We start from the raw sequence: 27,605 nt of genomic DNA, 5'->3' as shown, positions 1-27,605 counted from the left end.
CTCCCAACGGATTCCCAGGTTATGATCTCTCTTATTTAGATACAGGCACTCTGCTCGTGCGTAAAGTGGCTGTGTAGGGGTGAATATCTGATGCCACGTGGACCATAAGTTCTGTCCTTTCTTTCCGGCACGCTTGTACCAAAGTCCCTTTATTTATTTATCCATTTGTCCCCTATGCGTGGGCACTAATTCTTTTTCCCCCTTATATGTATTGTGGGCAGTTAATATGTTTAACAGGCTGCGTAGGTTTACTACTGTCTTGTGGTCTCTCAGTGCAGGCCTGTGTCGTGCTGTGCTAGTTATCGGTTAGGCGCTCACCTGATGCCTCCACGGCGATCTTCGGGCGGTTTAAGTGCAGCGGATCCAGCCGCTCCGGTGTTTTGTTGTGAGCCGCCTTCTCTCCTCACTTTCCCCTAGAAGCTTCTTCACAGCTCTGCGCCATGCTTTACCACGTTCTAGCTGTCTGATGTTACGCTCGCGTGTACATGCGGTATAGCGCACAAGATGTTCCGATGTATTTGTTATTGTTAGCTGACTGTTTAGTAGCGGTCCGGTGGTCTCCGGTTAATCACCGTAGCTTGGTCCCTTCATAGGAAGCTTTTTCTCCCCTGCATGTACAGTGGGGCAAAAAAGTATTTAGTCAGCCACCAATTGTGCAAGTTCTCCCACTTAAGAAGATGAGAGAGGCCTGTCATTTTCATCATAGGTATACCTCAACTATGAGAGACAAAATGCGGAAACAAATCCAGACAATTACATTGTCTGATTTGGAAAGAATTTATTTGCATATTATGGTGGACAATAAGTATTTGGTCACCTACAAACAAGCAAGATTTCTGGCTCTCACAGACCTGTATCTTCTTCTTTAAGAGGCTCCTCTGTCCTCCACTCATTACCTGTATTAATGGCACCTGTTTGAACTTGTAATCAGTATAAAAGACACCTGTCCACAACCTCAAACAGTCACACTCCAAACTCCACTATGATGAAGACCAAAGAGCTGTCGAAGGACACCAGAAACAAAATTGTAGATCTGCACCAGGCTGGGAAGACTTAATCTGCAATAGGCAAGCAGCTTGGTGTGAAGAAATCAACTGTGGGAGCAATAATTAGAAAATGGAAGACATACAAGACCCCTGATAATTTCCCTCGATCTGGGGCTCCACACAAGATATCACACTGTGGGGTCAAAATGATCACAAGAACAGTGAGCAAACATCCCAGAACCACATGGGGGGACCTAGTGAATGACCTGCAGAGAGCTGGGACCAACGTAACAAAGGCTACCATCAGTAACACACTACGCCGCAAGGGACTCAGATCCTGCAGTGCCAGACGTGTCCCCCTGCTTAAGCCAGTACATGTCCAGGCCCGTCTGAAGTAGGCTACAGAGCATTTGGATGATCCAGAAGAGGATTGGGAGAATATCATATGGTCAGATGAAACAAAAGTAGAACTGTTTGATAGAAACACAACTCGCCGTGTTTGGCGAGAGCATGCTGAGTTGCAACCAAAGAACACCATACCTACTGTGAAGCATGGGGGTGGCAACATCATGCTTTGGGGCTGTTTCTCTGCAAAGGGAACAGGACAACTGATCCATGTACATGAAAGAATGAATGGGGCCATGTATCATGAGATTTTGAGTGCAAACCTCCTTCCATCAGCAAGGGCATTGAAGATGAACCGTGGCTTGGTCTTTCAGCATGACAATGATCCGAAATACACCGCCCAGGCAATGAAGGAGTGGCTTCGTAAGAAGCATCTCAAGGTCCTGGAGTGGCCTAGCCAGTATCCAGATCTCAACCCCATAGAAAACCTTTGGAGGGAGTTGAAAGTCTGTGTTGCCCAGCGACAGCCCCAAAACATCACTGCTCTAGAGGAGATCTGCATGCAGGAATGGCCCAACATACCAGCAACAATGTGTGACAACCTTGTGAAGACTTACAGAAAACGTTTGACCTCTGTCATTGCCAACAAAGGATATATAACAAAGTATTGAGATGAACTTTTGATATTGACCAAATACTTATTTTCCACCATAATTTGCAAATAAATTATTTCCAAATCAGACAATGTGATTGTCTGGATTTGTTTCCACATTTTGTCTCTCATAGTTGAGGTATACCTATGATGAAAATTACAGGCCTCTCTCATCTTCTTAAGTGGGAGAACTTGCACAATTGGTGGCTGACTAAATACTTTTTTGCCCCACTGTATGCTGTTTAGTGCCGACTGGGTAAAGAGGGCCCAGGAGCTTCTCTAGAACGCGGCCATTACCCAGTGCGGCCAAGCTCCGCCCCCATATATATATATATATATATATATATATATATACTGTATATATATATATATATATATATATATGTATATCATTACCTACAGTATCTCACAAAAGTGAGTACACCCCTCACATTTTTGTATAATATTCTATTATATCTTTTCATGATGTGACAACACTGAATAAATTACACTTTGCTACAATGTAAAGTAGTGAGTGTACAGCCTCTATAACAGTGTACATTTGCTGTGCCCTCAAAATAACTCAACACACAGCCATTAATGTCTAAACCGTTGGCAACAAAAGTAAGTACACCCCTAAGTGGAAATGTCCAAATTGGGCCCAATTAGCCATTTTCCCTCCCCGGTGTCATGTGACTCATTAGTGTTACAAGGTCTCAGGTGTGAATGGGGAGCAGGTGTGTTAAATTTGGTGTTATCGCTCTTACACTCTCAAACTGGTCATTGGAAGTTCAACATGGCACCTCATGGCAAAGAACTCTCTGAGGATCTGAAAAAAAGAATTGTTGCTCTACATTAAGATAGCCTAGGCTATAAGAAGATTGCCAAGACCCTGAAACTGAGCTGCAGCATGGTGGGCAAGACCATACAGCGGTTTCACAGGACAGGTTCCACTCAGAACAGGCCTCGCCATGGTCGACCAAAGAAGTTGAGTGCACATGCTCAGGGTCAAATCCAGAGGTTGTCTTTGGAAAATATACGTAAGAGTGCTGCCAGCATTGCTGCAGAGGTTGAAGGGGTGGGGGTCAGCCTGTCAGTGCTCAGACCATATGCCGCACACTGCATCAAATTGGTCTGCATGGCTGTCGTCCCAGAAGGAAACCTCTTCTAAAGATATATGCACAAAAAAGCCCGCAAACAGTTTGCTGAAGACAAGCAGACTAAGAACATGGATTACTGGAACCATGTCCTGTGGTCTGATAAGACCAAGATAAACTTATTTGGTTCAGATGGTGTCAAGCATGTCTGGCGGCAACTAGGTGAGGAGCACAAAGACAAGTGTGTCTTGCCTACAGTCAAGCATGGTGGTGGGAGTGTCATGGTCTGGGCCTTCATGAGTGCTGCTGGCACTGGGGAGCTAAAGTTCATTGAGGGAACCATGAATGCCAACATGTACTGTGACATACTGAAGCAGAGCATGATCCCCTCCCTTTGGAGACTGGGCCGCAGGGCAGTATTCCAACATGATAATGACCCCAAACACACCTCCAAGATGACCACTGCCTTGCTAAAGAAGCTGAGGGTAAAGGTGATGGACTGGCCAAGCATGTCTCCAGACCTAAACCCTATTAAGCATCTGTGGGGCATCCTCAAACAGAAGGTGGGAGCGCAAGGTCTCTAACATCCACCAGCTCTGTGATGTCATCATGGAGGAGTGGAAGAGGACTAAAGTGGCAACCTGTGAAGCTCTGGTGAACTCCATGCCCAAGAGGGTTAAGGCAGTGCTGGAAAATAATGGTGGCCACACAAAATATTGACACTTTGGGCCCAATTTGGACATTTCCACTTAGGGGTGTACTCAATTTTGTTGCCAACGGTTTAGACATTAATGACTGTGTATTGAGTTATTTGGAGGGGACAGCAAATTTACACTGTTATACAGGCTGTACACTCACTACTTTATATTGTAGCAAAGTGTCATTTCTTCAGTGTTGTCACATGAAAATATATAATAGAATATTTACAAAAATGTGAAGGGTGTACTCACTTTTGTGAGATACTGTAGGTAATGATATATATATATATATATATATATATATATATACTGTAGGTAATGATATATATATATATATATATATATATATATATATATATATATATATATATATATATATATATATATATATATATATATATATATATATATATATATATATATATATATATAAGCAGCTGGAGAGCACTCTCACTTCTTAGGTCAATCTGCCAGGGTGCATGCAGGAGTTGAATAGCAATGAACAAATGGCAGCACTCACTGGTCCTTTTAAATGTGCAATATATAACATATTTTGCTATGTGAAGAACATTGGAATGTGAAATGTTGGAATAGCGCACCTGAGAATATGCAATCGGATTTGCAAGCAAGTAGGGTGTTAGGGTTTTTTCCACTTTTTTTCCACTTTTTTTGCTACGTTGACTTCTATGGGGGAATCTGTTAACAGGATTGTGATGTTTGAAGTTCGGCTTTTTGTGCACATCAGGCTAGAGCACAAGCAAAACATTTTTACTTTTAACTTGTAATATGAGTGCTCTCCGACACGCATAAAAACCTTACTTCTAGCTGAGTTAGTGTGTGAGCAGGAGCATTTAATCAGGCTCTTTATGGGGAATTCGTTTTGAGTTTATCTTACTGAGAATGTTGCCCAATATTACTGCTGTAATGTTGCTATGGACACAATGGGTTAGATTTAGAGACACCCGTGAGTTTGCTGCGGGGCCTTATTGTAAAGGCAAGATCACTCCACCTATATCAGAGTTTTATTAGAGGGTGTTAGTGCCATTAACTTCTATAGATGCATGAGGTGCCAAACACATGATATCATTACACACATTTATGGCAAACTGCTAGCAATGCAGAAGAATAATAATCACAACCACAACACTTTGGAAACACACTTGCAAAATAGTTTACTTAAAGGGACAGTCTAGTCAAAATTAAACTTTCATGACTCAGATAGGACATGCAATTTTAAAAAACTTTCCAATATCATCAAATTTGCTTTGCTCTCTTGGTATTTTTTTGGAAAGCTAAACCTAGGTAGGTTCATATACTGATTTCTAAGCCTTTGAACTGCCTCATATCTCAGTGCATTTTGACAGCTTGACACTGCTAGTTCATGTGTGTCATACAGATAACATTGTGCTCACTCCCGTGGAGTTATTTTCAGCGTCAGCACTGATTGGCTAAAATGCATGTATGTCAAAAGAACTGAGATAAGGGAGCAGTCTGCAGAGGCTTTAAAACAAGGTAATCACAGAGGTAAAAAGTATATTAATATAACAGTGTTGGTTATGTAAAATTGGGTAATAGGTAATAAAGGGATTATCAATCTTTTTACACAATACAAATTCTGGAGTAGACTGTCCCTTTAAATGCTTGTGGTTGTAAAATATTTCCATATCAGCTTTGTTATGGTGAGATGATCTAAATGCTCTGGTGAAATCTATATGCTCTGGTGAGATGATCTAAAGCTCTCCCCTCTCGTGAGATGATCTATATGCTCTCGTGAGATGATCTATATGCTCTTGTGAGATGATCTAAAGCTCTCTGCTCTGGTGAGATGATCTATATGCTCTGGTGAGATGATCTAAAGCTCTCTGCTCTGGTGAGATGATCTATATGCTCTGGTGAGATGATATAAAGCTCTCTGCTCTGGTGAGATTATATATGCTCTGGTGAGATGGTCTAAAGCTCTCTGCTCTGGTGAGATGATAGACATGCTCTGTTGAGATGATCTATATGCTCTCGTGAGACGATCTATATGCTCTCGTGAGATGATCTAAAGCTCTCTGCTCTGGTGAGATGATCTATATGCTCTGGTGAGATGATCTAAAGCTCTCTGCTCTGGTGAGATGATCTATATGCTCTGGTGAGATGATCTAAAGCTCTCTGCTCTGGAGAGATGATCTAAAGCTCTCTGCTCTGGTGAGATGATCTATATGCTCTGGTGAGATGATATAAAGCTCTCTGCTCTGGTGAGATTATATATGCTCTGGTGAGATGATCTAAAGCTCTCTGCTCTGGTGAGATGATATATATGCTCTGGTGAGATGATCTAAAGATCTCTGCTCTGGTGAGAGGATCTATATGCTCTGGTGAGATGATCTAAAGCTCTCTGCTCTGGTGAGAGGATCTATATGCTCTGGTGAGATGATATAAAGCTCTCTGCTCTGGTGAGATGATCTATATGCTCTGGTGAGATTATATAAAGCTCTCTGCTCTGGTGAGATGATATATATGCTCTGGTGAGCTGATATAAAGCTCTCTGCTCTGGTGAGATGATCTATATGCTCTGGTGAGATTATATAAAGCTCTCTGCTCTGGTGAGATGATCTATATGCTCTGGTCAGATGATATAAAGCTCTCTGCTCTGGTAAAATGATATATATGCTCTGGTGAGATGATCTAAAGCTCTCTGCTCTGGTGAGAGGATCTATATGCTCTGGTGAGATGATCTAAAGCTCTCTGCTCTGGTGAGATGATATTTATGCTCTGATGAGATGATCTAAAGCTCTCTGCTCTGGTGAGAGGATCTATATGCTCTGGTGAGAGGATCTATATGCTCTGGTGAGATGATCTAAAGCTCTCTGCTCTGGTGAGATGATATTTATGCTCTGATGAGATTATCTAAAGCTCTCTGCTCTGGGGAGATGATCTATATGCTTTGGTGAGATGATCTAATTCTAAAGCTCTCTGCTCTGGTGAGATGATCTAAAGCTCTTTGCTCTGGTGAGATGATCTATATGCTCTTGTGAGATGATCTAAAGCCCTCCCTTGTCATTTGTGCACCTGCAATTTGAAATAGCTAACTGAAAAATACAAAACGTGAACTGCTAAACTGTCATACAAGAAAACATCTAACTGGGCAAGAGGAAAGCTGTGGGCGGAGCTTGGTAGCAATGTTTAACTGCAAACAAACAATGATTATTTAAAAGTTTAATGAACTTCTTAAAAGCTTTTATATGTGGTATATGTTGCAAAATGCTTGTTTGGAATGTACATTACAATATAATTCTCAACAATAGCCTCCAAAGATTTTGTGTGCTTTCCCACCATGGAGGTGATCTTCTGCCCTAACCAAGTTTTGTCTTGTGTTTAGATTGGAATGGACTATCTTACAGACTGAGTTTTTTTTTAACATTTTTGTGATGCGGTATCCTTTTGAGCTCTAAGCACCAAGAAGTGAGGGTTGTGAGATAGATGCTGCTCCACAGATTACAATAGTAAAACAACTCTAAGATGTGACAAGGGGCAGATACAAATCTTTCTGAATTCCGCAATTTTCAAGTTGAAATGTTTATGTTTTTTTCCATATGAAACTTTTATTTTTCTTAAATGGACTTAAATGGAAGCCAATGTGGTATAATCAAAATCCCCTTTGCAATGATATTGCAAGCAACTTTGCAACCAAGGCTTAATCTACTATTGACTTGTTCTGGCATCCAAGGAGTGAACTCTTGTTTACCCTAAAGCTAGCTCTCAAGTAGTCCTAACCATAGCTTTAACCCTAAATGGGTAAAAATATTGCAAAGCTTTTTATACACTTATAATGATGTTTGTGATAACCTCACACAGTGTTGTTATGTACGGCTATACCTCAGTATACACAAAATCTCTACTCAAAATATCACAGCTGTTAAGTTAGTGTGACTGAAGTTGTTTTACCCAGATCCCACTACAGATCAGTAAAATCACACTATGAAAGGAAAGATCAAATAGTACAAACCACCCCCCCCCCACAAAATTTTACAAATATCTAACTTAAATGTAGCTCTGCCACATTCAGATCCCTAAAATATTATTGAAATAAATAACCTTAAAAATGCTAAATAGATTATATTTTATTATATATCAAAAGCACAGTAAATCAATATTACCTTTCTAATATCTAGTGATGCCTCATTTACAATAGTTTTTAAAAAGAGATTTTGCAACTATTGATGTATTACTTATTGAAGTAATAAAATTAAGAATGAATATTTTTTTTTAAAACGTTACTATTGTTTACACAAATCTTAAGTAGTAAAAATATTTAATTTAAAAATATTTTTTATTTCCAGACCATCTCATTTTCAAAAATATTTTGCAAAGAGTTAGTCTACTAAGACTAAAATTTTTTCAATACTGAAGACTGAAGTAAATGAATGCACATTGTGAAATAAATAAATATAAATATACACACCTTGAATTTAACCATGTTTTCAATACTAGCAAGTTTCCATTATTTTCTGCACATAACCTCTCATGATTTGGTTGGTAGTCTACAGTTTACTCAGTGGGGCCAAATTTTCAAGCTCCGAATGGAGCTTGATGCCCCCTGTTTCCGCGCGAGCCTTCAGGCTCGCCGGAAACAGCAGTTATGAAGAAGTGGTCTAAAGACCGCTGCTCCATAACTTGTCAGCATGCTCTGAGGGTGCAGACATCAATCCGCCCAATCCTATACGATCGGGCTGATTGACACCCCCTGCTAGCGGCCGATTGGCAGCGAATCTGCAGGGGGCAGCATTGCACAAGAACTGCTTGTGCAATAATAAATGCCGACAGCGTATGCTGTTGGCATTTATCGATGTGCGGTGGACATGATATGCTACATCGTATCATGTCCATCCGCACTTTAATAAATCGGCCCCATTGTGTTCATATGACTGTTTTTAAAATGTAAAACAATATGCAACTTTTTTTCAAGCCGGGTGGCATTATAAAGTAGCCGGGTGGGGGTAGTTGTGGGTAGTGTGATACTTTATAATATTATAACATTCTGATAAGCAAATCACAAATTCATTGCATAATTTAACATAAATGTAAACATTGAAAAAAATTAAGCCCTTAACCCAAAATGACATATATATATATATATATATATATATATATATATATATATATATATATATATATATATATATATATATATATATATATATATATACAGGGAGTGCAGAATTATTAGGCAAATGAGTATTTTGACCACATCATCCTCTTTATGCATGTTGTCTTACTCCAAGCTGTATAGGCTCGAAAGCCTACTACCAATTAAGCATATTAGGTGATGTGCATCTCTGTAATGAGAAGGGGTGTGGTCTAATGACATCAACACCCTATATCAGGTGTGCATAATTATTAGGCAACTTCCTTTCCTTTGGCAAAATGGGTCAAAAGAAGGACTTGACAGGCTCAGAAAAGTCAAAAATAGTGAGATATCTTGCAGAGGGATGCAGCACTCTTAAAATTGCAAAGCTTCTGAAGCGTGATCATCGAACAATCAAGCGTTTCATTCAAAATAGTCAACAGGGTCGCAAGAAGCGTGTAGAAAAACCAAGGCGCAAAATAACTGCCCATGAACTGAGAAAAGTCAAGCGTGCAGCTGCCAAGATGCCACTTGCCACCAGTTTGGCCATATTTCAGAGCTGCAACATCACTGGAGTGCCCAAAAGCACAAGGTGTGCAATACTCAGAGACATGGCCAAGGTAAGAAAGGCTGAAAGACGACCACCACTGAACAAGACACACAAGCTGAAACGTCAAGACTGGGCCAAGAAATATCTCAAGACTGATTTTTCTAAGGTTTTATGGACTGATGAAATGAGAGTGAGTCTTGATAGGCCAGATGGATGGGCCCGTGGCTGGATTGGTAAAGGGCAGAGAGCTCCAGTCCGACTCAGACGCCAGCAAGGTGGAGGTGGAGTACTGGTTTGGGCTGGTATCATCAAAGATGAGCTTGTGGGGCCTTTTCGGGTTGAGGATGGAGTCAAGTTCAAATCCCAGTCCTACTGCCAGTTTCTGGAAGACACCTTCTTCAAGCGGGGGTACAGGAAGATGTCTGCATCCATCAAGAAAAACATGATTTTCATGCAGGACAATGCTCCATCACACGCGTCCAAGTACTCCACAGCGTGGCTGGCAAGAAAGGGTATAAAAGAAGAAAATCTAATGACATGGCCTCCTTGTTCACCTGATCTGAACCCCATTGAGAACCTGTGGTCCATCATCAAATGTGAGATTTACAAGGAGGGAAAATAGTACACCTCTCTGAACAGTGTCTGGGAGGCTGTGGTTGCTGCTGCACGCAATGTTGATGGTGAACAGATCAAAACACTGACAGAATCCATGGATGGCAGGCTTTTGAGTGTCCTTGCAAAGAAAGGTGGCTATATTGGTCACTGATTTGTTTTTTGTTTTGTTTTTGAATGTCAGAAATGTATATTTGTGAATGTTGAGATGTTATATTGGTTTCGCTGGTAAAAATAAATAATTGAAATGGGTATATATTTGTTTTTTGTTAAGTTGCCTAATAATTATGCACAGTAATAGTCACCTGCACACACAGATATCCCCCTAAAATAGCTATAACTAAAAACAAACTAAAAACTACTTCCAAAACTATTCAGCTTTGATATTAATGAGTTTATTGGGTTCATTGAGAACATGGTTGTTGTTCAATAATAAAATTAATCCTCAAAAATACAACTTGCCTAATAATTCTGCACTCCCTGTGTATATATATATATATATATATATATATATATATATATATGGCATGTGGTACATTTCTTATTGTACCGCATAACTTATATATATGTCACAGCTTCAGGAGGCTACAGCAGCCTTAGCTGGTGACAGCCGAGAGCTGCTGTTCCTGAGCTATAGGCATCTGTATTTATATGGTGAATGACCATAATCGTGCCCCTTTACCACATGACAGCAAATACCAGATTGCTACAGACAGTGACACTGTGTTTGTCACTGTCTGTAACGATCAACTGCTTGTGGGAGGTGTGGACGAGAAGGCGGGTGGGCAACACAGAGGCAGAGGGAGGGGCATGTCCCTACGCTACAGAAAAACTTTGGAAGGGTGAGGGAGGGATGGGAGGCTGCACTACAGAAATATGGGGAATCAGGGTGGGGGGAACCTACAGAGGGATGGCAAGGAAGGGGGGCAGTTACACTACAGAAAATAAATAAAAATGAAAAAATGAAAAAATTAATTACAAATAAATAAATAAATACAACTGCAAACTGGATACTTATAGACAGCTGCGAGTACCTAAGATGGTGGGAGGAGGGAGGGTTATAGAGCTGTTACGGAGAGATCAGGGAGGTGGGAGGGAAAGGGGGAATCATACACTGCAGAAAATAAATTTATATAAAATGTATATAAAAAATATATATAAAGCCCTAACATTTCATACTGGCAGACTGTCTGCCAGTACCTAAGATGGTGGTGAATGAGTATGGGTGTAGGGGGGAAAGTGCTGTTTGGGAGGGGTCAGAGAGGTGAGCATTGGGAGGGTAATCCTTACACTAGAATACTACAACCCTTGCCATCTTACTGTTATATATCCTAGGTTACAGTATTATTTAACTCTATCTCAGCAGTAACCTCCAACGTGTTATATATTTGTACGTAACAATATTTTTGATTAATGGAATTATGAATATTAATAATCGATCATAAAATTATCGTCAGCAATATCTCCAATCAATATAGTGGAATTTGTCAATACACTCCAGTAAAACGTTATATAATCTCTATAGTGTATTCCAGAATGATATTGAGATATCTAGAAATTATGACAATAAAATTATTATAAACATTAATATTTATTCTCAAATTAAATTAATTACTGAGTTCTGACCAGTTAATCTCTAAACACGTTGATTATATATAATAGTGTATTAATTATGACCAAATATATATGTCTAGTTGTAACAATACTCAATATAAAATATAAAGCAGGCTATAGAGATATTTCGATTTATTACTATTCACTAGATATTGTCTATTATCCCATGAATGGATTAAATATTTCTATAAATTAACCTTAACTCAAAATGAATTGCTTAACAAATATCCCACATATATTTTACCAGAACAATTTGTATTTAGCCAGCAACACTTACTCCACTATCAAAACATGGACTACTAACAATGCTTAGTTAACAATATAACCAAACATTTCAACACAAATCTTACCAAATCTCAATAAATCTAATAGAACTTCCAGAAAAATATAATTAAACAATTTGGCCCAAAATAGTCTTATAATACTTCAAATAATTAACCAGAGATTTAACCACAATAATAAATGCAATTTTTAAAATATATCACAGTAACTCAATCAAATTTATAAATATTAAGGCCTGACCCTTTTCTCAATAATAATTGACTTAGGGCTAGTATTATTATTATTATCGGTTATTTGTAGAGCGCCAACAGATTCCGCAGCGCTATAAGCTAAGGGGGAGTACAACAAAACAATTATAGGGATCAAATGGGTAGAGGGCCCTGCCAAGAGTTGCACTGTTGTAGTCAGCTCTTAAGAAGGAGATCTACAAACAGCTGGACTTTTAGGCTAGGGGGTTCAGGGGATAGCAATGGAGGAGAGGAACTGGTATTAGGAAAGGTTAGCGTAGGTTGTATGCATCCCTGAACAGGTATCTAATCCCTGAACAGTAGAGTCTTTAGGGAGCACTTGAAGCTTTAAAAACTAGAAGAGAGTCTTGTGGAGCGAGGCAGAGAGTTCCACAAGATGGGAGCCAGTCTGGAGAAGTCCTGTAAACGGGAGTGTGATGAGGTGGCAAGAGAGGAGGAGAGTAGGAGGTCATGAGCAGAGCGAAGGGGACGGGAGGGAGATTATCTGGAGACAAGGTCTGAGATGTAGGGGGTAGCAGTGCAGTTGAGGGCTTTGTATGTAAGAGTGAGAGTTTTGTGTTTGATCCTAGAGGCAAGAGGAAGCCAGTGAAGGGATTGGCAGAGAGGTGCAGCAGATGAAGAGCGACGTGTAAGGTAGATGAGTCTGGCAGAGGCATTCATTATGGATTGTAAAGGAGCTAGGCGGCAGGTGGGGAGACCAGAGAGGACAGAGTTGCAGTAATCAAGGCGGGAAAGAATGAGAGAGTGGATTAAAATCTTAGTTGTGTCTTGTGTAAGGAAGTGTCTATATTTAGAGATGTTTTTAAGGTGGAAGCGGCAGGCTTTAGCCAAGGACTGAATGTGAGGAGTGAAGGAAAGATCTGAGTCAAATGTGACCCAGAGACATCGATCATGCGGGGTAGGGGTAATGATGGAGTTGTCAACAGTTATAGAGATATTGGGGGTGGATATTTTGGAAGAAGGGGGAAAATGAGGAGCTCAGTTTTGAGAGATTTAGCCTGAGGTAGTGAGAGGACATCCAGGAAGAGATGTGAGAAAGACAGTTAGTGACACAGGTTAGCAAGGAAGGAGAAAGGTCTGGTGCAGAGAAGTAGATTTGGGTGTCATCGGCATGCAAATGATATTGGAAACCGTGGGACTTAATTAGGGAACCTAGTGATGACGTATAGATTGAGAAGAGAAGGGGACCGAGGACAGAGCCTTGCGGTACTCCGACAGAAAGTGGTGATGGGGCAGAGGAGACCCCAGAGAAGGCTACACTCAAGGTACGGTTTGATAGGTAGGAAGAGAGCCATGAAAGGGCTGTGTCACAGATGCTGAAGGATTGGAGGGTTTGGAGCAAAAGAGGGTGGTCGACAGTGTCATAGGCTGCGGACAGATCAAGGAGGATAAGCAGAGAGAAGTGGCCTTTTGATTTAGCTGTAAGTAGGTCGCTGGTGACCTTAACAATAGCTGTCTCTGTGGAGTGATAGGGACGAAATCCAGATTGCAGCGAGTCAAGAAGGGAGTTTAATGTAAGGAAATGGGATAGGTGTGCATATACTAGTTTTTTGAAAAGCTTTGAAGCAAGAGGGAGGAGGGAAATAGGGAGATAGTTGGATGGGGAGGTAGGATCAAGGGAAGGTTTTTTGATGATAGGTGTGACCAGTGCATGTTTCATCGATGAGGGAAATGTACCAGTGCTGAAGGAGAGGTTGAAAATGTGTGTTAGTATAGGGGTAAGGGTAGCAGAGAGGGAGGGGAGTAGCTGTGAGGGGATAGGGTCAAGGGGACAGGTAGTGAGGTGAGAGCGCAGTTTAAGTGCCGAAACGTCTTCCTCAGTAACAGGGGAGAATGAACTAAGTTTCAGGTTATGAGGGTTGTGGTTGAGTGAGAGCATTTGAGGGGGGAGAGAATGGAATTATGTTGAGAGCTGATTTCATGTCGGATGGAGTCAATTTTGTTAATGAAGTTACTGGCAAAGTCTTGAGCTGACAGAGAAGTTGTATTAGGAAGTGGGGGAGGACGGAGGAGAGTATTGAAAGTGGAGAACAGACATTTTGGGTTTGAAGAAAGATTAGAGATAAGAGTAGAGTAGTGTTGCTTGTGGAGATTAAGGGCAGAGTAGTAGGAGTTCAAGATGAATTTGTAATGAAGAAAATCAGCTGAACTCCGTGATTTTCTCCAATGCCGTTCAGCAGTATGGGAACATCTGCGTAGGTACCATGTCAGAGGAGTATGCCAGGATGAGTGTGTGATTTCCGAGCAGTGGTAAGAGGGGCGAGATTGTCAAGGACAGATATAAGGGTGGAATTATAGTGGCAGATAGATTGTTCAGGGCAGGAAAAGGAGGAGAAGGATGAGAGGAGTGGTTTAAGGGAATTAGCAAGTTGTTGCTGATCTAAAGACATAATGCTTCTGTGAAGTTTGGTGTGAGGAGTAGAAGGTGGGAGAGTTGTAGGAAGGGATGATATGTTGCAGGTAAGGAGATGGTGGTCGGAAAGAGGAAAAGGGGAGTTTGAGAAGTTTGAGAGAGTGCATCGATAGCTAAAGATCAGGTCAAGAGAGTGACCGTCTTTGTGAGTGGGAGAATCAGTCCATTGTGACAGACCGAAAGAGGAAGTGAGTTGCAGAAGTTGTTTAGCAGATGAGGCAGTGGGATTGTTAAGGGGGATGTTGAAGTCACCAAGAATGAGGGCAAGGGTGTCTGAGGAAAGGAAATAGGGTATATATTTATTATATATTTAATATATGAAATATTTAATATATGAAATACACTGGTCTATTTAATACTAGCATTGCAACTATACAGTACCCCTTTAAATACCAGCTTCAATTAAACTACAGTAATAAAGAATATCTTTGCTTTAAAACATTAAAAATATAAAACAACCGTTAATACATTACCAGTAACCAATATGAGAGTTCAATGTTCCAGATAACTGTATTGTCATTTGTGGGGAAATATTGCACCAGTTTTGGAAGATAATTAAGCCCAATAATCTCTTATCCAGACAGGATTTGTCTTACAGAAAACTGTGTTTGCACACTCACGTTCCTATGTAAGCAAAATGGCATCAAGACAGGATTGCAAAAAGGACAACAGGCAAGGCTCACTTAGTCACCAAAATAAGCAGCAAAAAAAGGCCCTTCTCTCTCTGTTCAAAGAGCTTTTGTCAGAGACCAAACTCCTCCCCATTTCTTAAGCATTCAACAGAATTTGGATACAGCCTTATCTCTCATTGGCTACTGGGAATGCCACTCCGTCAAACCTTTTGGCTGTAGTACTGGTTTTAGCCCATCCGGGTAACAACAACAGGAATGGGAATGAGACATGTACATTAAAATATTCTGTGTCTCAATTACAGGGCTATATATATATTTATAAAAATATCTATTTAATGCACTTATAATTTCCTAGCTTTAATAACTATATGTTCAATACATGGCCAATCTAATCTAACTGAACACATATTTACAAGTCCAAACATGGTATATTTAGAATATATATATATATATATACCCATATATACATATGATATATATTTCTTTCTTTTTATATCATAATATTTCTTACTATTTTATATCATAATATTGTCTGTAAGTAGCAGTCTGATATGATTAATCATATATCCATATTAGAAGTAATTATATTCTTAATTATTTGCTCTTCATAGAATCATAGCATTTAATATCCTGGTATTACATTGCATTTTTGAGCATATATCTATTCCATACATACCTGCAATAGAATTCTGTAGCAATTAAATCATGACAGATATATAGGAGCATTATAATTATTGATCACTTAATACAGGTATTTCACATCACCATTTCACGTCTCAACAATGTTTAAACTATGGACCCACATTCATGATTATATTAATAGGATAACTAATTGAATATGTATTTATTCCAAAGCCTCATTTTCACACCAGATTCCTGAAACAAAGAAAAAGCAATGTAGTTTTATTCTGATACAGTGAAACATTTTAAATTCACCAATACGGCTATTTATTTAATATAGCAGACATTTATTCAATATGGTATAGTCCTAAAGGTAATCTAATATATTGGTATTCTTTCATAAAGTCTTAGTATATTAAATATTTCTGCAAATTATAGACGATTTGTACTTTAAAATGAACTTTAAGGTCACAATATTATCACATGCCTGTAAGTCTATTTTCTAGAAAACATATGTGTATTCAAAATTTTTGAAGAATTCTTTGTCTCATCATTTGCCTGTTTTAAATTAATTACCCTTCTGAGATTTTGCTAGCTTCAAACATGAGTCCAGACCTGTGTCTGCTGTGACTACAGGGGGCCCCCTGATCAGCTAATTTTATTACCCACTGTTCAGGTAGTGATCAAACTTTGCTCCCAAAATGTTTGCTTTTGGGAGCAAAATGCATTATATTCTGCTTTTTAGAAGTACTGGTTATTTAATATCTGAACAGCAGGAGGTCTGAGTAAACATACTTTTCTCTGTGTACTGGGACATGTCAGGTTTGTAATATGTCTCTGACAACAAGAGGAGGGTTTTGTGTTACTCACATTAGGCCATTTGATAGAGAGAACTGTAATCGTACAGTAATGAAACTGAAAAAAATAGCTGTATAATAGATTCTTTTGCCTTATCATATATATATATATATATATATATATATATATATATATATATATATATACTGTATATGTATATAATATATATTATCTGATATATGTTACTCAGCAATACCCTGACATAACTAATCACTACTTCACTGCCAGGAATTTCAGAAGTATGCTAAACTATTAAACCCAAAACCAAAAGCCCCCACATCGAAATAAACTAAATTAAACTATTTACCCCTAAACCTAACAACCCCCTATCGTTATCTTAAAATTACAATTTCCCTATCTTAAATTAAAACTTACCTGTCAAATAAAAAAAACTAAGTTTAACCCTTTGAGTGCTAAGCAATTTTCCACCTGGGTGCTAAGCTTTTTAAGGGTTTTTATTATTTGTTCTTTATTTCAGATCCCCAAGACTTACACTGTTGGAAAGGTTAAGCGATTACCTTTCCAACGGTGGGTCTTGGGGGTCTGTAGCTGCTTAGATGCCTTTGATACAGGCTTCTAAGTAGCATGACCCCTGCGCCTATACTTAACATTGTTAAGTATAAATAAAGTTGTGCGGTGATGTCACCCTGCATTACGTGAAGCCCCAGCCTGTCCCTATGCAGGCCCAATCGCCGGGGTAGGATCGGGTGGGAGCCCCCAGATCTCCCTAAAGGTGGGAGAGTGCTAGCGACGGCTCTGAGCCGTCGTTAGCACCAGAGTGGGAAACTCTGTGACGGCTCAGAGCCGTCGTTAGCACTCAAGGGGTTAAACTACCAGTTAAACTAATATAATAATTAAACTAAAATTAAACTAACTACCAATTAAATTAAACTAAACATTAAAAAAATCCTAACACTACTCTAAAAATTACAAAGAATCTAAATACAAAAATCCCCTGATGATCTACTTACAGTTTTTGAAGTCCCGCTTGAACGATCTTCATCCCAGAGTTAAAGTCCTAATCCAGGCGGTGAGAAGTCTTCATCCAGACGACCTCTTCAATCTTCATCCCGGTGGCGACGTTCTGATCCAAGCGGTGAAAGTCTTCATCCATGCAGCCTCTTCAATCTTCATCCAGGCAGCATCTTCTATCTCGATCCTGGAGACGCAGAGCGGGTTCATCCTGAAGACATCCGGTGCGGAGCATCCTCTTCATACGGTCGCCACCGTAGGATCATCATGAATCATCCAATAGAATGAGAGCTGCTTAAATCCTATTGGCTGATTTGAACAGCCAATAGGATTTTAGCAGCCCTCATTCTATTTGCTGATTCAAAATTTTCAGCCAAAAGGAATGCAAGGGACGCCTTCTTGAATTGCATCCCTTGCATTGAAGATTCAGTGTACGGCAGTGACCATATGAAGAGGATGCTCTAAGTTGGATGTCTTCAGGATGGACACGATCCGCGCCTCCGGGATCAAGATAGAAGATGCCGCCTGGATGAAGATTGAAGAGGCCACCTGGATGCAGACTTCTCGCCGCTTGGATCAGGACTTCGCCGCCTGGAGGAAGATCGTTCAAGCGGGAGTTCAAGGACTGTAAGTGGATCATCAGGAAATTAGTGTTAGGCTTTTTAAGGATTTTTTGGGTGTTTTTTTTTTAGTTTAGGGTCTGGGCAGTAAAAGAACTAAATGCCCTTTTAAGGGCAATGCCCATACAAATGCCCTTTTCAGGGCAATGGGTAGCTTAGGTTTTTTAGATAGTTTTTTTATTTTGTGGGTTTGGGGAGGTGGGGGTTTGTAATGTTAGTGGGTATTTGTATATATATATATTTATTTATTTTTTTCAGAAAAGAGCGGATGTCTTTAAGGCCCTTAAGGGCCATTGGCAGTTTATTCTAGATAAGGTGTTTTGTTTTGGGGTGTTTTTTTTATGGGTATTAGAATAGGAATCATTTTTTTATTCTTTATAATTTGTTTGTTATTTTGTGTAATGTATATTTTTAGGGGGTGTTTTTTTTAGCAAAAGAGCTGTTTAACTTAGGGCAATGCCCTACAAAAGGCCATTTTAAAGGGCCCCCCAACCAAAAGGCCCTTTTAAGGGCCCTTGGTAGTTTGGGGGGTAGGGGTTTGTATAGTGTTAAGGCGTGTTTGTATTTTTGTTTGGAGCAAAAGAGCTGTTTAACTCAGGGCAATGCCCTACAAAAGGCCCTTTTAAGCCCTCCCCAAAAGGCCCTTTTAAGGTAGTTTATTCTAGATTAGGCTTTTTTATTTTGGGGATGTTTTTTTTTTTTTAAAAGGGTATTTGAATAGGAATAATCTTTTTTTTGGATAACTTCAGGGGGGGGGGGGTTGTAATGGTAGTTTTTTTTTTTTGGTAATGGTAGGTTTTTTTATTTTTGGTAATGGTAGGTTTTAGTGTAAGGCAGGTTAAGTTTTATTTCACAGGTACATTTGTATTTATTTTAACTAGGTAGTTAGTAAATAGTTAATAACTATTTACTAACTAATCTACCTAGTTAAAATAAATACAAACTTACCTGTGAAATAAAAATAAAACCTATACTAGCTACAATGTAACTATTAGTTATATTGTAGCTAGCTTAGGTTTTATTTCACAGGTAAGTATTTAGTTTTTAATAGGTATTATGTAGGTAATAATTGAAAATTTAATTTAGCTCTAGTTTCATTATGTTAAAGTTAGGGGGTGTTAGTGTTAGGGGTTAATAGTTTAATTTAGGTTGTTGCGATGTGGGGGGCTGGCGGTTTAGGGGTTAATAGGTTTATTTAGTGGTACTGATGTGGGAGGCCAGAGGTATAGGGGTTAATATCTTTATTTAGGTGGCCGTGATATTGGGAGCGGCGGAATAGGGGTTAATAACTTTAATATAGTTGTGGCGATGTTGGGGTGTGGTGGAATAGGGGTTAATAACTTTAGTATAGTGGTATACTGAGAGTGGCACATTAGGGGTTAACAATTTTATTTAGGTAGCAGCGATATCGGGAGCGGCAGATTAGGGGTTAATAACTGTAGGCAGGCGTTGGCAATGTTGGAGGCAGGAGATTGTGGTGTTTAGACTCAGGGTTTATGTTGAGGTGTTAGGTTTAAACTGTATTTTCTTTTTCCCCATAGACATCAATGGGACTGCGTTGTTTCCGTGATCGCAGGTGTTAGACTTTTTTTTTGCCGGCTCTCCCCATTGATGTCTATGGGGAAAGTGTGCACGAGCACGTCAAACACAGCGCTTGTTTTGTGTGTGTGAAATTCCCGGTATGAAGGGGTAAAAGGGACACTCAAGTCAAAATTAAACTGTCACAATTTAGATAGAGCTGACAATTTTAAACAACTTTCCAATTTACTTCCATTATTAAAATATGCACAGTATTTTTATATTTGCACTTTGTAAGTTACCAGCTACTACTGAGCATGTGCAAGATTTCACAGAATATACGTACAGTATATGCATTTGTGATTGGCTGATGGCTGTCACATGATGCAGTGGGAGTGGAAATAGACATAACTTCAAAAATTGTCATAAAAAATCTACTACTCATTTGAAGTTCAGACTAAGAGAAATTGCTTTGTCTTTTTATCTTGCATTTATTGATTATGCAAATCTACCGTATTCACTGGTCCTTTAACATTAGCCAATTTTAGCTTACTTTAGGCTCAATTTTTAGCTGGGTGGTCGGTAAAATTAGCCGGGTGGTGCACCCATTAAAAAGGGCCTGGGAAGAAAGCTGCACCTGATATTCAAATGAATACACACTGTGATATACTGTATATATATATATATATATATATATATATATATATATATATATATATATATATATATATATATATATATATATATATATATATATATATATATATATATATATATATATATATAAAAAAAATGGTTAAAGGGACATTAAACACTTTGAGATGGTAATATAAAATGATAAATTGTATATAATTAAACAACTCTGCAATATACTTTCATTATTTATTTTGTCCTCTTTGCCTGTAATTCCATTCTGAAATTGTGAGCTTTTCAGTTCCTGTTAGAAATGGAAGTGCAGAACACTGTTAAATCCAGCACAACCATTGGCTGCACACTCTAGTGACCTATTTATAACTGACCCTAATTGGCCACAGTAGAGAAGGTAACACAAGTTACAACATGGCAACTCCCAGTGTTTTATAGACACTAAAACTTTACACTTATGTTGTCACTTTTTAAACAACTAATGAAACTTTAAAAAATACATCTACATGTTAGTCATGGACTAATCTTTTCTTTGAATGCATCATTCTATCTAGCATGTATTTAGTGTTTAATGTCCCTTTAAGATGTTGGCCATGCCCATTATTTGGGAACCCAATCCTACAATTTTTGACAGGTTATTAATGTGATCTAGTACCAATACAAGTGGTTATTTTGTGCTACTTTGTAACTATCAACTTTTGCTTACTTATAAATATAATGGTTACTAAATATGGATACAAATATGATACATATATGAGCCCCAGACAATGATATCGGACTCCTGTAATATACATTTATCCACTATTTAACATTTACTGCTAATATAGTGTAAGGCTCGTGGGATACTCCTCTATCAGACTGAACTCGGCCAGGAGTCTTGTTATCCCGGCATCGAGTCGGAAAGATAGGGAATATCCCAGAGCAGAGAATATTAGACAAATGAGGAGAGCGGCAAACACCACAGGCAGGGAAGCACAAGGCAAGCTACGAGAATGGTCAGGCAGGCAGGGATCAGTAATAATAAATCAGTCCAGCAATACAGGGGTTAACCAGGTAGCGTAGTGAGACAGGCAGAGTTCAGCAACAATGTATCAGTCAGTAATGAAGGGGTTAACCAGGTAGCATAGTGAGACAGGCAGGGATCAGCAACAATAAATCCATCCAGCAATACAGGGGTTAACCAGGTAGCGTAGTGAGACAGGCAAGGATCAGCAACAATCAATCAGTCCAGCAATTCAGGGTTAACCAAGTAACAAAGTGAAACAGGCAGGGATCAGCAACAGTGTATCAGTCCAGCAAACAATCTATCACACCCAGGAGTACACAAAGTAGCACCTATACTTGGGCAGTGATAGATTGTTTGCCCATTTAAATAACTGAGGATTGACGCCACAGGACCGGTCGGCATCAGGAGTGTGCGGCGATGATGTCAGCACCACACGCCTCCAGAGCCGACACAGCCCTAGGCAACAAGCAGTAAGGAGATGCTGCTCCCCTAGCAACGGCTAGAGCGGCACGGTGTGACATATAGGGCCTGATTACGAGTGGAGCGCTATCTTAACGTGCGCCCGTAAAGGGCAAATTTCGAAAAAAACGATACTTAAAGTGCCTTTACATTTATGTCAATGGTAGACTGTGTTTTCACTTTAAATATATATGTATATGCTTATATACATGTATATTTATGTGTTGATATGTGTATATACAGATATAAAACACATAAATATATATTTATATACATATATATTTTTTAATGCTGCCCAACGCTGCGCAAATTGCACAGTGGCCTCCATAATTCTAAAATGGAAGAAGTCTGGAACAACCACGACTCTTCATAGCGCTGGCTGCCCGGACAAACTGGGCAATTGGCGGAGAAGACCCTTGGCAAGAAAAGTGACCAAGGACCGGATGGTCACTCTGCTTAAGCTCCAGAGATCATGTGTGGAGATGAGAGAAGCTTGCACAAAGACAACCATCATGGCAACACTCCAGCGTTCTGGGCTTTATGGCAGAGTGTCAAGACGGAAGCTTCTCCTCAATGCAAGACACATTACAGCCCACTTGGAATTTGCGAAAAATCACCTAGAGGACTCTCAGACTGTGACAAACAAGATTCTTTGGTCTGATGAAACAAAGATTGAACTGTTTGACCTCAATTCCAAGTGTCATGTCTGGAGGAAACAAGGCACCACTCATAACCTGCACAATTATATCCAAATGGTGAAGCATGGTGATTGTAGCAATATGTTGTGGGGTGTTTTTCAGTGACAGGGATTGGGGACTGGCTAGAATTGAGGGAAAGCTGAACACAACAAAATACAGAGATATCCAACATGGTCCAAAGTGCTCAGGACCTCAGACAGGACAATGACCCTTAGCACACAGTAAAGACAACACAAAAGTGGCTTAGGGACAATTCTGTAAATGTCCTTGAGTGGTCCAGCCAAAGCCTGGAATTGAATCCAATAGAACATCTCTGGATAGACCTGTAAATGGCTGTTCACCTTACAGACCTTCAGAGGATCTGCAGAGAACAATGGCAGAAAATCCTCAAATCCAGGTATGCAAAGCTTGTCGCATCATAACCAAAAAGACTTGAGGCTGTAATTACTGCCAAAAGTGCTTCCGCAAAGTTCACATACACCTTGAATTTAACCATGTTTTCAATGCTCCCAGAGTTCCATTACTATCTAGTTACCCCCTGCACTTAAAGGGACATTAAACCCACATTTTGTCTTTCATGATTTTGATGGAGAATACCATTTTAAACAACTTTCTAATTTACTTCTATTATCTAATTTGCTTCATTATCTTGATATTCTTTCCTAAAATGCATATCTAGATAGGCTCAGTAGCTTCTGATTGGTGGCTGCACATAGATGCCTCATGTGATTGGCTCACCCATGTGCATTATTATTTCTTTAACAAAAGATATCTAAAGAATCAAGCAAATTAGATAATAGTAGTAAATTGGAATGTTGTTTAAAATTGTATTTTCTATCTGAATCATGAAAGAAATTTTTTGGGTTTAATGTCCCTTTAACCTTTCATGACTGGGCTTGCAGACTACAATTAACTCAGTATGTTCAGTTGACTCTTTTTAAAATGTAACACAATATGAAACTACAATACAGATCATGGTATTTGCTTTAGTCCTATTGGCAAGTTTAGCATAAAAAGTGTAAACATTCTAGTTTCTAAAGACGTCTTTCAAAGACGATTGCTGCAAGCCTCAAAGTGCCCCCACAAACATTGTCCTATAATGGCAGATTAAGTAATTTTACCATGCAATTGTTTCTGACCCAGTGAGACTATAAGATGAGGCAAAAATCTGAATTAAAATATAAAATGGGCGTAAAAGAGGCTTTGTAAATAGAATTACAGTATAACTTATGCTTTCTAATAGAATATCTTAAATACCGTATTGTCCCGAGTATAGGCCGCACTTTTTTCCCCTAATGCAAGTCTTTAAATTAGGGGTGCGGCCTATACTCAGGATGTTGCCCAAAAACAGTATACAGGTAGCCCTCAGTTTACGCCGGGGTTAGGTTCCAGAGGGAATGGTTGTAAATCGAAAACGTTGTAAATTGAAACCCAGTTTATAATGTAAGTCAATGAAAAATGAGGGAGATAAGTGTTACTTATGCCAATTTTGAGAGGGGCCTGGAACCTAATACATTATTTTAAAAGCTTTGGAATGAAGACTTTAAATGCTAGACAGCATTATAAACCTAATAAAATAATCACACAACACAGAATAACAGAATTTATGCTTACCTGATAAATTACTTTCTCCAACGGTGTGTCCGGTCCACGGCGTCATCCTTACTTGTGGGATATTCTCTTCCCCAACAGGAAATGGCAAAGAGTCCCAGCAAAGCTGGTCACATGATCCCTCCTAGGCTCCGCCCACCCCAGTCATTCGACCGACGGACAGGAGGAAATATATATAGGAGAAACCATATGATACCGTGGTGACTGTAGTTAGAGAAAATAATTCATCAGACCTGATTAAAAAACCAGGGCGGGCCGTGGACCGGACACACCGTTGGAGAAAGTAATTTATCAGGTAAGCATAAATTCTGTTTTCTCCAACATTGGTGTGTCCGGTCCACGGCGTCATCCTTACTTGTGGGAACCAATACCAAAGCTTTAGGACACGGATGAAGGGAGGGAGCAAATCAGGTCACCTAAATGGAAGGCACCACGGCTTGCAAAACCTTTCTCCCAAAAATAGCCTCCGAAGAAGCAAAAGTATCAAATTTGTAAAATTTGGCAAAAGTGTGCAGTGAAGACCAAGTCGCTGCCTTACATATCTGGTCAACAGAAGCCTCGTTCTTGCAGTCCGGCAGTCTCATAAGCCAATCGGATAATGCTTTTAAGCCAAAAGGAAAGAGAGGTAGAAGTCGCTTTTTGACCTCTCCTTTTACCAGAATAAACAACAAACAAGGAAGATGTTTGTCTGAAATCTTTAGTAGCCTCTAAATAGAATTTTAGAGCACGGACTACGTCCAAATTGTGTAACAAACGTTCCTTCTTTGAAACTGGATTCGGACACAAAGAAGGTACAACTATCTCCTGGTTAATATTTTTGTTGGAAACAACTTTCGGAAGAAAACCAGGCTTAGTACGCAAAACCACCTTATCTGCATGGAACACCAGATAGGGCGGAGAACACTGCAGAGCAGATAACTCTGAAACTCTTCTAGCAGAAGAAATTGCAACCAAAAACAAAACTTTCCAAGATAATAACTTAATATCTACGGAATGTAAGGGTTCAAACGGAACCCCTTGAAGAACTGAAAGAACTAGATTTAGACTCCAGGGAGGAGTCAAAGGTCTGTAAACAGGCTTGATCCTAACCAGAGCCTGAACAAATGCTTGAACATCTGGCACAGCTGCCAGTCTTTTGTGAAGTAAAACAGATAAAGCAGAGATCTGTCCCTTCAGAGAACTTGCAGATAATCCTTTCTCCAAACCTTCTTGTAGAAAGGATAGAATCTTAGGAATTTTTATCTTGTTCCATGGGAATCCTTTAGATTCACACCAACAGATATATTTTTTCCATATTTTATGGTAAATTTTTCTAGTTACAGGCTTTCTAGCCTGAATCAGAGTATCTATTACAGAATCTGAAAACCCACGCTTTGATAAAATCAAGCGTTCAATCTCCAAGCCGTCAGTTGGAGGGAAACCAGATTCGGATGTTCGAATGGACCCTGAACAAGAAGGTCCTGTCTCAAAGGTAGCTTCCATGGTGGAGCCGATGACATATTCACCAGGTCTGCATACCAAGTCCTGCGTGGCCACGCAGGAGCTATCAAGATCACCGAGGCCCTCTCCTGATTGATCCTGGCTACCAGCCTGGGGATGAGAGGAAACGGTGGGAATACATAAGCTAGGTTGAAGGTCCAAGGTGCTACTAGTGCATCTACTAGGGTCGCCTTGGGATCCCTGGATCTGGACCCGTAGCAAGGAACCTTGAAGTTCTGACGAGACGCCATCAGATCCATGTCTGGAATGCCCCATAATTGAGTTATTTTGGCAAAGATTTCCGGATGGAGTTCCCACTCCCCCGGATGGAATGTCTGACGACTCAGAAAATCCGCTTCCCAATTTTCCACTCCTGGGATGTGGATCGCAGACAAGTGGCAGGAGTGATCCTCCGCCCATTGAATTATCTTGGTCACTTCTTTCATCGCCAGGGAAGTCCTTGTTCCCCCCTGATGATTGATATATGCAACGGTCGTCATGTTGTCTGACTGAAACCTTATGAATTTGGCCTTTGCTAGTTGAGGCCAAGCTCTGAGAGCATTGAATATCGCTCTCAGTTCCAGAATGTTTATTGGGAGAAGAGACTCTTCCCGAGACCATAGACCCTGAGCTTTCAGGGATTCCCAGACCGCGCCCCAGCCCACTAGGCTGGCGTCGGTCGTGACAATGACCCACTCTGGTCTGCGGAAGCTCATTCCCTGTGACAGATTGTCCAGGGTCAGCCACCAACGGAGTGAATCTCTGGTCTTTTGATCTACTTGAATCGTCGGAGACAAGTCTGTATAATCCCCATTCCACTGTCTGAGCATGCACAGTTGTAATGGTCTTAGATGAATTCGTGCAAAAGGAACTATGTCCATTGTTGCAACCATCAATCCTATTACTTCCATGCACTGCGCTATGGAAGGACGAGGAACAGAATGAAGTACTTGACAAGAGCTTAGAAGTTTTGATTTTCTGACCTCTGTCAGAAAAATCCTCATTTCTAAGGAATCTATTATTGTTCCCAAGAAGGGAACTCTTGTTGACGGGGACAGAGAACTTTTTTCTTTGTTCACCTTCCATCCATGAGATCTGAGAAAGGCTAGAACGATGTCCGTATGAGCCTTTGCTTTTGACAGGGACGACGCTTGAATCAGGATGTCGTCCAAGTAAGGTACTACTGCAATGCCCCTTGGTGTTAGAACCGCTAGAAGGGACCCTAGTACCTTTGTGAAAATCCTTGGAGCAGTGGCTAATCCAAATGGAAGTGCCACAAACTGGTAATGCTTGTCCAGAAAAGCGAACCTTAGGAACTGATGATGTTCCTTGTGGATAGGAATATGTAGGTACGCATCCTTTAAATCCACGGTAGTCATAAATTGATTTTCCTGGATAGTAGGTAGGATCGTTCGAATAGTTTCCATTTTGAACGATGGTACCCTGAGAAATTTGTTTAGGATCTTTAGATCCAAAATTGGTCTGAATGTTCCCTCTTTTTTGGGAACTATGAACAGATTGGAATAAAATCCCATTCCTTGTTCTCTTATTGGAACTGGATGTATCACTCCCATCTTTAACAGGTCTTCTACACAATGTAAGAATGCCTGTCTCTTTATTTGGTTTGAAGATAATTGAGACCTGTGGAACCTTCCCCTTGGGGGTAGTTCCTTGAATTCCAGGAGATAACCTTGAGAAACTATTTCTAGCGCCCAAGGATCCTGAACATCTCTTGCCCAAGCCTGAGCAAAGAGAGAAAGTCTGCCCCCCACTAGATCCGGTCCCGGATCGGGGGCTATCCCTTCATGCTGTTTTGGTAGCAGTGGTAGGCTTCTTGGCCTGCTTACCCTTGTTCCAGCCTTGCATTGGTTTCCAGGCTGGTTTGGGTTGTGAAGTATTA

The 27,605-nt window shown here is 39.9% G+C and overlaps 1 protein-coding gene across 1 annotated transcript in view; it reads right to left on the bottom strand.

Annotated features, from left to right (window-relative positions):
• CDH4 (cadherin 4) overlaps positions 1-27,605 on the bottom strand; it is a 442,653-nt gene that overhangs the window by 358,307 nt on the left and 56,741 nt on the right. Inside the window, exon 3 of the mRNA XM_053716006.1 lies at positions 25,349-25,358. Within this exon, the coding sequence (XP_053571981.1) occupies positions 25,349-25,358 (10 nt within the window). The remainder of the gene's footprint in view (positions 1-25,348; positions 25,359-27,605) is intronic.

The sequence above is a fragment of the Bombina bombina genome, chromosome 1 (genome assembly GCF_027579735.1).
Source record: "Bombina bombina isolate aBomBom1 chromosome 1, aBomBom1.pri, whole genome shotgun sequence".
Lineage (NCBI taxonomy): Eukaryota > Metazoa > Chordata > Amphibia > Anura > Bombinatoridae > Bombina > Bombina bombina.
The sequence above is the reverse complement of the archived record's forward strand: the minus strand, read 5'-3'. Positions and strand labels throughout refer to the sequence as shown.